Raw genomic sequence first — 12,937 nt, 5'->3', positions numbered from 1 at the left:
GAAACGTCACATGAACACAACCTGGGAGCCACGGGCTTATCTCCAGAAGTGCCAAGGTCGTCTAAGCCCAGGGAGACGGAGCCACCGTCCAGGCGGATTAAGTCGCCATGACCACAAAGCCACGTGCGACTCACTCCTGACGCGAATGCGGGTTGGACGCCGTCCCAAAGCACAGAGGGTGCAGGGCCAGAACGTAACCACTCAAGTGACTCAGAAGGAAGCTTCTCTTTACTGTACTTACAACTTTTCTCCAAGTTTGCGGTGGTTTCCATATTATTATCGTTATTATTCGACACGAGTAAAAAGAAACTCATGACCTTCTCCTTGGACTCGCTCCGCTCCCCAATCTCGATACCGACTGCACTGTTGTTCGGGTCGCCCCCTCCCCCACCATCCCACAGGGGCTATGGCGTGGGCTCAGCACCTCTGAAGGAAAAGCAGATGAAAGAACTTGTGCCTCCCAGGCGAGAATGCACAGTGCAGGGGCAACCCTGGCAGGGCCCATCCCTTCCTGGTCCCGCTGAGCTCGGTGTGGAGTGTGATGGGGAGTGGTGTCCCCGGAGTTGTTTCTGGAGTTGCTGGGTCCACCTAGCCTTAAATGTAGTCAACCAAGTCCCATCCCACCACTAGATGGCACCCAAACCTCAGCAGAAAGGGGGCGTGGGTTGGCACCTGAAGTGAGAAAACCATTGGTCAATCTGGACCTGGCGTGCTTCAGGTGACAACAAGGCTTTCCACACACTGCTCGCTTGCCCCACCTCCCCACCCCAGGCCCCCTGCCACACACCTGAGGACACAGAAAATAAGGTCACCCATTGGCTTATACATGCCTTTGAGCAAAACAGAAAAGGTGCCCCTCACTGCAGGTAGACAGCCCCCCGCCAGGATACATCTCACAGCCATGTGCCCTTGTGCAATGCACAACCCAAGCAACCTTATTCAACAACCCTACTCCAGAGAAGCAGGACTAGAACTGTGCTGAAGTGAGGAATGTCAATCCCATTCTTTGCAAGACTTATTGATGAAAATAACTGGCGATCAGACCCCTAAAGAAACACACCCAGTCACACTCATACAAGCCATGAAATAATAAAACACAGTCAAGGTTCTCTCCATGTCAAACCACCAGCATCCCCACCTGAATGCCCCGGAAGTCTGACGGTTAACCTGTGGAGGCCCTGGTCAGGCCTGTGGTACCCAAGGGCCGCCGGCAGCAAAGGCACCACAGAAGCTGCAGGGGACAGGGGAGGCCGCTGCTTCTTGCATTTTTGTCTGAAAGGTCCCTGTGGAGCCGACGAGGGAATTCTCACTGAAGCAGCTATAAAAGAAAGCGGAGGGCACAGCGCCTCCCTGAAGCACCAGCAGCTGTTCTGTAGATGGTTGTTGGGCCACACACAAAGGACTTGGTTCCTGTCCCCAGCTTAGTGGTCCGTCAGAGGAAAGGTCTCTTCCTGCCTGGCTGGCCACAGCATGGCTGCCTCTTCCATGACGGGCACCTGTGTAGGCCAGGCTCTCTCTCCTGCCGCCCCCGCTGGGACGGCAGCCCGGACGTCACCTGCACAGCCACAGGTGCGGGTGCTGGCTCAGCCTCTCTGTGAGCTCATCCTCCCCGGGCTCCTCCAGAATATCCCTGTGGAATTGAGGAAAGATGCACACAGGGGCCTCTAAAGGAGGGAGACCCTGGCCTGCCCACAAGAACAAGGGAGCAGAGCTTAGCAACACATGCGAAGTGAGTGTCACAGGGACACAGAGACACGGGGACTCAGATGAGCCTCAGGATGGATGTGGCCACTACACGGCATTCTCAAAAGCCCAGGGGCCACGTCTTCCCACTGGCTGGCAGGACCGCAGGGCTTGGCTGCAGCAACTCGGCAGCCCCTGGTGGAAGGCACAGAGGCCCCACAGCAGGGCTGCCTCTGGGTGGTCACTTTTCTGGACTAGCAGAGGAACCATCTCAAAGCTGCCAGGAGAAGAGATGGGTGCGGTTTCCTCAGGTCCCCTGTTTACATCCAACAGGATCCAATGGACCCTGAAGGATGGTGCCTTAAATATGCCCGATCCAAGAGCAGGAGAGCAGGACAAAGGCTATGACGCCAATGGCAGGAAGAAGAAGCCCCCCCGATCCCGGCTCTGAGCTGCTCTCCTAGAGCACAGGACCAAAGCCAGATAACCGGGCGGAGGGGGAGGACAGTCATCAGGGCCTGCCCGCCGCCTCAACCCCTCCACCCCCCAGCTCTTGGCTTCCCATCCCAGGGGGCCAGACAGAAGCGCCTTCCCCACCCACACACCTGAACAGGAGCTCCACAGTCATCTGGTAGGTGGCCTCTGGGGTCCCAGCAAGTGGCTGCAGGTGGCTGCGGGGGTCCCACTTGTGAAGGAAGTTCTGGCAAGCAGGAGGAGTGGCCAGTGAGTGTGGGCCCCGAGTGAAAGCAGCCTTGCCCCATCCCCGGCCCCTCCAGGGTCAGCCACAGGGCACCCGCTGAGGGGGCTGAGCCACTCACCCTGGACACCCAGGCACAGGCCCCATAAGGCTGCTGGCTCCTCCTGGAGCCAATGTCCAAGTCCCTCCTTCAGCCCGAACTGGGGGCCTGAGAATCCCCACAACCCAGATGTCAGGAGCACCCCCCAAGGCCCCAGCAGCCAGGGCGGGCAGCACTGAGCCCCACGGGAGGGGCTCAGCCTCACTCAGGACCCGCCTAACCCAGGACGACTCTCCCATCAAAGTTCCAGGCAGGCCCGGCTGGTGGCCTCAGACCCATCGAGAGTGAATTAGAAACAAACGACCATGGAGAACAGCCTGGGTGGGGATCTCTGATACCTCCAGAATCAGGGCCAGAAACAGGTTGACCCAGATGACAGACGACACCAGCCACCACAATACAAAATAGATCTTGGACCACCTGCGGAGGACAGAGACCCACCCTGTGAACCATGATGAGCAAAGCAAGAGCACTCGATACAAACACCACTGCTGCGAGGCCAGGACAGCTCTCGGGCAGCCGGCCCACACACACCATGATGCAGAGCGCGTTACTATTTCTATCTCAGAAACAACCCAGCTGAGGCCTAGAAACGTGCAACAAGCTGCCGAGGTAGCTAAGCCAGCAGGAGGCGGTGCTGGGATTAAAACCCAGGACCATCAGCTGGGGCCAGTCTGAGCTCTTCAAGCTCAGAGCTGAACTATCTCTTTTACTAAGCCTTCCCGGGGCTCCCCCACCCCCATGGAATTCCTCAGAAGCCCCAAACACACCAACGACCTCCAGGAGGTGTAAACCCAGAGTCACTGGCCACCATCCTGAGAGTCACGATATGGCTATGCAGGGGGCAGGGACAAGGCGAGCCAGGATGCCACGCTGGCCGACTTCCCTGTCAAGGCCCGAGTCCCCATCCCAGCCACGCTCCGGGCATCCAGTGCAGATGCAGCGTGCCCGGAGGTGAGGGAACCCCCAGGCTGCACGGAGAATCACTGCTGTCAGGGAGATGAGGACTCACGGGCCCGAGTAGCGCCGATACGCATCCAGAAACACCTGCCAGTTGTTCACCACCATCAAGTTCCACAGAGTGACCAGGGCAGCCTGCGGGGGCAGAGACCAGCGGTCCAGGAAGGCCCAGGAGGTGGGGAGGGGAGGAGCCCGGGGAGCAGGGTGCTGGGACAGGGCACAGGGCTCACCGCAAAGTCATCGAAGTTGTTGGCCCAGTACTCCAGCTGCTCGAAGCTCCCACAGGGCGCCGAGCCATTGGCAGGGGCCAGGCTGGGGAACAACACACCTGGGTCAGGGGCAGGGGCTCCAGGTTCTGAGGCCTGATACCTTACACCCCTTTCCTCTGCTGGTGTGCTCAGCCTGGCCTGAAAGTCCAAATTGGGATACAGAGGCTCAGGGGGCAGGGAAAGTGCTGCTCTGAGCAGGCCACGAGAAATGTGTTTAGCAGACTCCAGGCAAGGGCTCCTAGGAGAGGTGCGGAGCGGAGGTGGAAATTGGGGGTCGGGAAAAGGGGGTGGATGGAGGAGACGAAGGAACTGGGAGAACACCCTCCCATCCTGAGATGCTGAGCCCACTGAGGCCACTGCCAAGGCTTCCCGCCCACCCCAGCACCCCTGAGACACTCCCTGTGGCACCTCGGACCCCACCTCACCTGCTGTTTCCAGGAGGAGCCACAATGACGCCTCTAAACAAGTTGATCCCAATGATGGCAAATACGTAGTAGACCACCTGGCGGGCCAGGAGCCGGGGACTGGTCAGCCCCACCCATGGGTGCACCCGCCACCCCCCTCCCCAGACAGAACCGCAAAGCCAGAGGATGCCTGTGAAGCCAGGACCCTCTGCCCAGGGCTGGGATTCCAGCCTGGCTGCTACTTCAAAACACACGCAGCTGGCCTCCCCCAGGGCTAGCGGGTCCACAGACACAGTGGGGCTCAGGCAGGCGTGGTCATGGAGCTCCTAAGGGAATTAGGGCCCTGCCCCCAGGTACCCTGGCAGCCACAGTTACGGGACAGGCTGCCCGCCAACCCCAGGCCTGTCCCTAATATGCGTCAGCAGAGAGTAGAAGGGGTACATGCCTGGGCTAACCTGGTCCCCTTTCTGGGCCTCAGTTTCCTCTGCTGTGCAAGTTAGGGGGCTGGGCAGACAGTGCCTGAGGCAAGATTCTCTTCCCAGCGTCTATTTCCAGAGGCGTGAGGCACAGCTGGGGTCCAGCCCAGAGCACCCTGCGGCCCCAGAGACACCTTCTCACCCCAGTGGTCCCTATGTCAAGGTGGTCAGAATAAAATGGCAAAACTGCCTGAAGTGTGGCCGGGCTTCCTGCAAAGGGCGCCTCCTGTCACTCTGCACAGCGCGGATCTGGGGCCTGCCTGGTCACAGGCCCCTCTCCTGCCCAAGTCCGGCCACCAGGCAGAGCAGATGGGCTCCTCAGCTGGAAGGCTGGCCCCCAGGGAGGGGCCGGGGCGTCCCACAGTTCTCGCTCAGCAAATGTGGCTGCAAGTCCCTGAAATCCCTCTAAGAAAGGAGCCTCGACCAAGTCCTCATCCCAGGGCTTGTGCAGGCTTTGGGGTCCCTGGAGCAAAGCCCTGCACCTCTTAAATTTCTGTCCTTACTTTCTCAACGAGATCCACAACCCAGAAAACACGAGAGACTCAAAAATTACCAAACAGTCTCTGCCATGGGAGGGAAGGATGCTCAGGCAGGGCCACCAGCCACACCACCCGAGCTCCCTGCTGTGCAAAGAAGGGGATGCCTCTGGCTTCTTACCCCAACCCTGTACTTCCCTGGCCTCAGGAACCTGCTGACGTCCGAACCCAAGAACCTTCCTGCCGACAGAGCAGTGAGCCGGCCCGGCACTGCCTTCCACCAGCCTCCCAGCCTCCCACTCCAGTGCATGACCCGCCGCCAGCAGCAGCCTGGGACTCACCACCAGGATCCCGCCAAACGCACGCATGTTCTGCACCAGGCCCAGGACGGTACTGGCCACCACGGCCATCGGCTGAGGACAGGAAGAGAGCACAGCCCTTACTCCTCCTGGCCCCACTGAGGGGACACCATCCCGGCCCACCACGCTGACCCTGACAGAAAGGCAAGATGGGGCAGGCCAATGACCACCAACCCACACACACACACCTGGACCCACAGCCACCCCCACATGCCTCTACACACCCACACAGCCTGTCAGGCCCCCACGTCCACCCATACACACCCTCGCACCCCAACACCTACATCTACCCACACGCATTCACACACGCTTGCATCGCCACCTGCACGCACTCACTCACCCACTCCCGCATCCCAACACCTCCACCCCAGCCTCATTCAAGCACGGACTTCAAATTCCTGTGGGAGGCCCTTCTCTGCCTCCCAACCCACTGCGGGTGGGTCAGCTACTCTGTGGCCTGGAGACGCCAAAGAAATGCAGAGCTAGAGGTGGCAGGAGCACCTGCAGGAACTGAGTCTGAGAAGAGGCCTCTGAGAACCAGCAGGGAGGCCCCGGCTCCAAAGAGCCACTCCTCCTCATCACAGCCTAGCCGGGAGAAAGGCCTTCACATCAGCCCCATCAACCCACCTGAGGAATCCAAATTAGACAACACAGCTGAACGCCACAGTGGAGACCAGTCAGCATGTACATGTGCACACGTTGCGTGTCATCATGAGCATGTATATACTCACGTGAGAGGTCCTGGGAAACTGCGACTTCAAGCAAAACAGCATGATTGCAGGGTCTGCTGTGCGCCATTTCCCTTAAAGTCACAGTTTCCAAGAACCTGTGGATAGCACTGAGGCCTTACTGTGGATGTGTGCACACACGATCATGCATCTTACACGGGCACGAGTTCACATGGATATCTGCAGATGATGTGTGCACACACGATCATGCGTCTTACACGGGCACGAGTTCACATGGATATCTGCATGCGATGTGTGCACACACAATCATGCGTCTTACCCGGGCATGAGTTCACATGGATATCTGCATGTGATTATCTGTGCATATGGTGATGCGGGGGTGCGTGTGTATTAATGTACGTGTGTATGTGCATGATGATGTGTATTGTATCCAAACATGATTGTATATGTGTGACTGTGTATGATCATGTGTGCCTGTGATTGTGTGTGTGTATGCATATGCATGGTCACATGTGTGGTTGTGTGTGAGATCACGTGTGCTTGGCTGTATTGTATATATGCATGATTGTGCCTGTATGGCTGTAATTATGTGTGAACATGTGTGCGCGTGTGTGTGCGTAAGAAGGTCCCAGCACAGCAGCCCCCTAGGAAGGCTCAAGACCCCTGAGCTGCCTTCAAGTGGGACATACTGTCAGGTGGGACAAGTGCACAGCTCAGAGGAAGGATGAACGGGGACAGACGAGGGACCTGGACACTCAGAACATGGGTCTTAGGACATGGTGCCAGGAGCAGCAAGGCCCAGACCCCCGACCTCTGCCTGCCTGCCCCTTTAAGGTGCCCACTGCTCCTAACCGGTACATTAAGAGAAACCAGAGCTCAGAGATGGTCATGAGCCACCTGCGCCCGCATTAAAGGATCCTGAAAACGAGCTCCCTGGCCAGGGGTACCACTGCCCCTCATTAATAGCACCTTGGGAGCCATGGCAAAGGCCTTTCTGGGAACCTCAGAGACCTGGGGGAGCACTGGTGTCCAGGGCTCCAGCCCCAAGGAGCTCCTGCCACTGGCCAAAGCATTGCACCCGCCACACCCTTGCCCGCCTTCCTCTCCCAATCCAGAAATGCAGGGCTGGGCTCTCCCGCTTCTAATGACCCTTCCCCAGCATCACAAGAACACGGCAAAGAGCTGAGGGTGCAGCCAGGGAGCCCAGGGTGACAGGCACAGTCCTCGGGCCCTTCCTGCCCCAGGCTCACCCACCCTGGAGCAACGCAGCAGCGTGACCCAGGAGGAGGGGGCGAGTGGGGGTGGGGCCGGCACACACCTTCATGCTGGGGATGATACGCAGGAAGCGGAACACGATGAGCATGTTCAGCATGCGGGTCATGTCCCACAGCGACAGCAGGCCCAGCATCTCCGGCCTCCTGGGGAGAGACAAGGGAGGCGGGTTGGGAGGAGCCCAGGAGCCCCACAGGGAGGAGACACGGAGACGCGCGGGTTCCTGGACGGAGGCGCAGGGAGAGCAACAGGGCATGACGGGAGTGCACCCCACAGCCAACACGGAGCAGAAAAGCCTCTGCAGGGTGGCGAGAGGGCGGGGCCTGGGCTACTCACTGCTCCGCTTCCACCTGCAGCCCCGGAGCGACCCCCATCCCCCCAACACCTTCCCAGCCAGCCCTCGCGGGAAGGCCGCAGCCCTCCTTCTACACAGACCCTCCGTCCACACGGGAGGGCATGGAGGTTCCAGACACTGAGACTTGCTCCAGCTCAGGCCCCAGCAGAACTGGGTGAGCCCATGTCTCCTGCCCCGGTCTCCTGCGCCAGCCCCATCCCCTGGTTCCTGCCCCCATCGCCCACCTCCTGTCCCATGACCCTGACCCTGACCCCATCCCTGACCCAAGCCCCGCTTGGCATCCCTCATGGTCTTTCCATGCTTTCATTTCTGTTGAAACTCAAACCCATTCTCACCCACAGTGTCAGCCCCCCAAGGTAATGACTCAGAACAAAGTGCAGCGGGCATGCTCAGTGCACATGAAAGACGAGGCAATGCCAGCCCCACGGCACAGCACAGTGGCACTGCCTGCCTTCCTGAGGTAAGTTCTGGGGGGCTTCCTAGGGAGCTGACGGAATAGCAAGGCTCTTGCTGTCCACCGTCCCCACCCCCACCAAGCGACTCCCAGCTGCTCCCTAGGCAGTGGGGTGGATGACACAGCACACAGAGACCCAAGGAGCCCGGCCTAACCACAGGGCCGAGGCTGGCACGCTGGGCCCCGTGCCCCACCCTTCCTGTCTCATCACGGGCACACCGGAGCCACACTCTCAGGGCAGAGCAGCCTGGCTGACGGCCCTACGGTGCCATGAGGCTCCAGGGTCCCTGCCCAGGTTGTCTCTTCATGGCCAGAACCCCGGGCAGTGGGGAATCAGCACACAGCCTCAGAGTTCAGTGAGCCCCGGGCCCCTGGCTCCACCATTTTAAGGAGGCTAAAGTGACGTCCAGAGTGGGAGGCGATGACTCAAGGTCACACTGTGAGGCAGGGGCTCTCCCAAGGACCTTCCCGCCAGCAGAGGGGCCCAGCCAAATCCCAGTGGTCACAGGTCCCCTGAGACCTGAGCCAGGGGCATCTCTGCTGCCAGCCCCCAGCATGTGTGCTGGGAGGGGGAGCCCACTGCCGCCCTGGAGGGCATCTCCAAGGGGGAACAACGGCTTCCCTCCACAGCCTGCGGGGTGCCAGCTTCTGGAGAGAGGACCCCCAGAGCGATGGCAGGGCCCTGCCCTGACACAGCCTCTGCTGTGGGATCGGCCCACCCATTCCACCATCACGGGGTCTGCCCTAGAGTCAGAGCAGACCCAGCCCCCTGGACACCACTGAGACCCTCCCAGGGGCGCTGGGTGGTGGAGCTGTTTGCTGTAGCCACCCTCGGTTCTGCCCAGTCACATACCAGCCTGGGTGTGGCAATCGGTACACAGCCAGAGTTGAGATCTCCAAAACCTTTAATTACAAAAGAAAAGAAGGCTTCGCTACAGCAACACTAATCTGGGCGGCCCTTAAAGGAATTATAAAGCTCATCTCTAACACATTCTCCCCAAAAGGGGCTTTTGGGGAGAAATCAGAGCTTGGTCCTGGACCCCACGGGTTGGTTCCAGATGTCGGGACTTCTTTCAGCTGGAAAGACACCCTGGCCTCAGGAATCGGAGGACTGCACAGATTGGGGTGGCAGAGGTGGCAGAGAAGATACTGAGTCAAGGACAGACTGCAGGGCCCTTCTCAAATTTCTCTTCACCCGTGTGCCGAGGGGCCTGCTGGCTACAGCAAACGTCACTCTCATGTGGCTGCTTGTGACACACACACCAAGTGTGGCATGCCCTCACTCCCACCGGGTCTGGGGAAAGGAAGTATAAGCGTTTCCCTGGTGCCTGAGAGCCCCCTGGCCCCTCGCTCCACCCATGCTGAGGTCACACTGTCTATCAGTGACGTTAAGAGGCTGTGCCCCGGGCTGGAGTCGCTGGCCAGGGCTACAGGTCCTTCAGGGCTTCCCCTGGGGGTCGGGAGTGGCAGCCTGCCCCCCATGACACTCGGATGCAGTAGAAACCCAGCCTCCTAAAGACCCCACCAGCTGCCCACTGAGCAACTCGGCCAGCAGGGAAGCCAGCCCTCACCACTGAGAGCAGGAGCCCACCTTCCTACAGCCTCTAGTCCTCAGGGGAGGCCTGAGATGAGCCAGCACAGAGCCCAGGTGGCGCTCACCCACCCGCCCAGGAGAGGCCAGCCTCGGATGTGCCTACTTTACCAGCAGGACAATGGTGAGGAGCCCGTCAAACACGTTGCTGGGGTAGGACAGGTACCCTCGCAGGCCCAGGGCAAAGACCTTGAGCAGCATCTCCAACAGGTAGTACACAATGAAGACGCAGTTGAGAATCTGAAAGGGGCAGAAGAGGCACCCAGCATTGGGCCCCAGGGCTGCCAGCCCTGCCCAGCCTCACCCTGGCCCTGACAGGTGGACAGCTCAGAACTTACCCCCAGGATGAAGTCATCACGCTCAGCAGGCAGCACATCTGCATCCAGCACCAGGAACACCTGCAACGCCAGAACAGAGGGCTCGCCGGCTGGCCCAGCACAGCGCTGGGCGAGGCAGGAGGGGCAGGCTCCCGTGCAAGGTGGGCAGGAACCGGCACTTCCGCGCCAGCTCTGGGGCAAATCCACACTCACGCAAATGGTCACCAGGTTTGCCAGGGCGATGAGGTTCCCCAGGTAGTCAAAGTAGTAGTGGCCAAAGAGGAACTGGGCGCTCTGCAGAAACGGAGACTGGTACCCGGGCCTCGGCGGGTGCTGGGCAAGGAACACACACGCTCAGAAGCACAGGCCAGCAGCCGTGGCTGTTGCAGCCCAAAAATGCTCACACCCTCTTATTCTGGGATTTGATTTTTTCCTACCCCATCTCCCGTCATATCTATCCAGCCACAGGAAATAATCCCAGACACAGAAATCGCTTTATACACAAAGGTGTTCATCTCAGTGGTCTTTGTAACACCCAAAGAGAAATAGAAGCAACTGAAACGTCCACTGAGGCTGTAAGTAAACCATATTGTGATATTAGAGTCACCTGAAACGTATGCAAAGTGTCACCCTGATATATATAAAAAAAAAAAAGCTGTGTGAAAAAACACATGTAAGTGATATACTCATAGCTACAGAAACTCAGCACAGAACCGACTCCTGTACTGTGGCCAGCAGCAGAAGGCAATGAGGGGCAGGTGGGCAGACGCTGCCACTGTCAGGACCCTCATGAGACCCAGCACTTCCCACGCTCAGCAGCCTCCTTGAGACACGTCCGTGTGTGCACGAGGTCAACAAGGGGAATGGCCTAAACATTTCTCAGCAAGGGGACCTGCACCCGCTGTCCCAAACGGGAGCCACTGACCACCGGCGGCTATTTCATGAAAATTTCAATGCAACAAAATTCAACACTCGGTTCTTCGGTGGCAACAGCCATGTGTCAAGTACTCCACAGCCACATGTGACACGTGGCTACAGCTCATCCCCCCAAAAAGTCCATATGAAAATGGAGAGGGTAAGAAGACATGGCTGCATGAACAGGCAGGCTGCGGAGTGAAAATCGCAATGCTTCATGTATACGTCAAAGAAGAACAAAGCAACTGTTTCCCCAGATAACTACGAATGCCTGAAATTACACAGGGAAAAGTCTGGAAGGAAAACACCAAAATATCCAGTTGAATAGAGTGGCTATTCTCCAGTGAGACCCAAACTGGTGGTGCCAATGATCAGCGAACTTCCTCTCGGCTCCCGATATCCTCCTCGATACACACTCTGCCACAACGGGCAGGGTCCCTTTCAACGTCTCATCCACAGCGAGCGGGAGGTGAGGCTTTCTTAGCGGAGGGGCTGGAGGGACACAGCAGGAGGGCAGGAGGGCAAGTGGATGGACATGGCAGGAGGGCAGGTGGAGGGACATGGCAGGAGGGCAGGTGGAGGGACACGGCAGGAGGGCAGGTGGAGGGACATGGCAGGAGGGCAGGAGGGCAGGTGAAGGGACACGGCAGGAGGGCAGGTGGAGGGACATGGCAGGAGGGCAGGAGGGCAGGTGGAGGGACATGGCAGGAGGGCAGGTGGAGGGACATGGCAGGAGGGCAGGAGGGCAGGTGGAGGGACATGGCAGGAGGGCAGGTGGAGGGACATGGCAGGAGGGCAGGTGGAGGGACATGGCAGGAGGGCAGGAGGGCAAGTGGACAGACACAACAGGAGGGCAGGAGGGCAAGTGGAGGGACACGGCAGGAGGACAGGTGGAGGGACATGGCAGGAGGGCAGGTGGAGGGACATGGCAGGAGGGCAGGAGGGCAAGTGGAGGGACATGGCAGGAGAGCAGGAGGACAAGTGGAGGGACATGGCAGGAGGGCAGGAGGGCAGGTGGAGGGACATGGCAGGAGGGCAGGTGGAGGGACATGGCAGGAGGGCAGGAGGGCAAGTGGACAGACACAACAGGAGGGCAGGTGGAGGGACACGGCAGGAGGGCAGGTGGAGGGACACGGCAGGAGGGCAGGTGGAGGGACATGGCAGGAGGGCAGGTGGAGGGACATGGCAGGAGGGCAGGAGGGCAAGTGGACAGACACAACAGGAGGGCAGGAGGGCAAGTGGAGGGACACGGCAGGAGGACAGGTGGAGGGACATGGCAGGAGGGCAGGTGGAGGGACATGGCAGGAGGGCAGGAGGGCAAGTGGAGGGACATGGCAGGAGGGCAGGAGGGCAAGTGGAGGGACATGGCACGAGGGCAGGAGGGCAGGTGGAGGGACATGGCAGGAGGGCAGGTGGAGGGACATGGCAGGAGGGCAGGTGGAGGGACATGGCAGGAGGGCAGGAGGGCAAGTGGACAGACACAACAGGAGGGCAGGTGGAGGGACACGGCAGGAGGGCAGGTGGAGGGACATGGCAGGAGGGCAGGAGGGAAAGTGGACAGACACAACAGGAGGGCAGGAGGGCAAGTGGAGGGACACGGCAGGAGGACAGGTGGAGGGACACGGCAGGAGGGCAGGTGGAGGGACATGGCAGGAGGGCAGGAGGGCAAGTGGAGGGACATGGCAGGAGAGCAGGAGGGCAAGTGGAGGGACATGGCAGGAGGGCAGGAGGGCAGGTGGAGGGACATGGCAGGAGGGCAGGTGGAGGGACACAGCAGGAGGGCAGGTGGAGGGACACAGCAGGAGGGCAAGTGGAGGGACACGGCAGGAGGGCAAGCCTCCCCTGCGGTTTCCGGATGCTACGGGGTGGAGCGGGGTGTGGTGTTAAGCACATCTGGACACGCTCTGTCCGAGACACATA

The 12,937-nt window shown here is 59.6% G+C and overlaps 1 protein-coding gene across 11 annotated transcripts in view; it reads right to left on the bottom strand.

Moving 5' to 3' along the window:
• Positions 1 to 210: 210 nt before the first annotated feature.
• The window catches only part of TPCN2 (two pore segment channel 2), a 39,231-nt gene continuing 26,504 nt past the window's right edge, over positions 211 to 12,937 (bottom strand). For 9 of the 11 annotated variants that reach the window (XM_031016230.3, XM_031016229.3, XM_055354695.2 and 6 more), the window contains 12 exons: positions 10,316 to 10,435; positions 10,124 to 10,183; positions 9,897 to 10,025; positions 9,048 to 9,097; positions 7,432 to 7,531; positions 5,407 to 5,478; positions 4,135 to 4,211; positions 3,671 to 3,752; positions 3,493 to 3,575; positions 2,819 to 2,900; positions 2,289 to 2,383; positions 211 to 1,630 (listed from right to left, as the gene is read on the bottom strand). In XM_031016230.3, the coding sequence (XP_030872090.1) occupies positions 1,552 to 1,630; positions 2,289 to 2,383; positions 2,819 to 2,900; positions 3,493 to 3,575; positions 3,671 to 3,752; positions 4,135 to 4,211; positions 5,407 to 5,478; positions 7,432 to 7,531; positions 9,048 to 9,097; positions 9,897 to 10,025; positions 10,124 to 10,183; positions 10,316 to 10,435 (1,029 nt within the window). In that variant the 3' untranslated portion in view covers positions 211 to 1,551. Of the gene's footprint in view, positions 1,631 to 2,288; positions 2,384 to 2,818; positions 2,901 to 3,492; positions 3,576 to 3,670; positions 3,753 to 4,134; positions 4,212 to 4,241; positions 4,743 to 5,406; positions 5,479 to 7,431; positions 7,532 to 9,047; positions 9,098 to 9,896; positions 10,026 to 10,123; positions 10,184 to 10,315; positions 10,436 to 12,937 lie in introns of those variants that run through there. The other 2 variants (XR_010129147.1, XM_031016234.3) reach the window with 2 other exon arrangements.

The sequence above is a fragment of the Gorilla gorilla genome, chromosome 9 (assembly GCF_029281585.2).
Source record: "Gorilla gorilla gorilla isolate KB3781 chromosome 9, NHGRI_mGorGor1-v2.1_pri, whole genome shotgun sequence".
In the NCBI taxonomy this organism is placed as follows: domain Eukaryota; kingdom Metazoa; phylum Chordata; class Mammalia; order Primates; family Hominidae; genus Gorilla; species Gorilla gorilla.
This window is presented reverse-complemented; position numbering and strand designations above follow the sequence as displayed.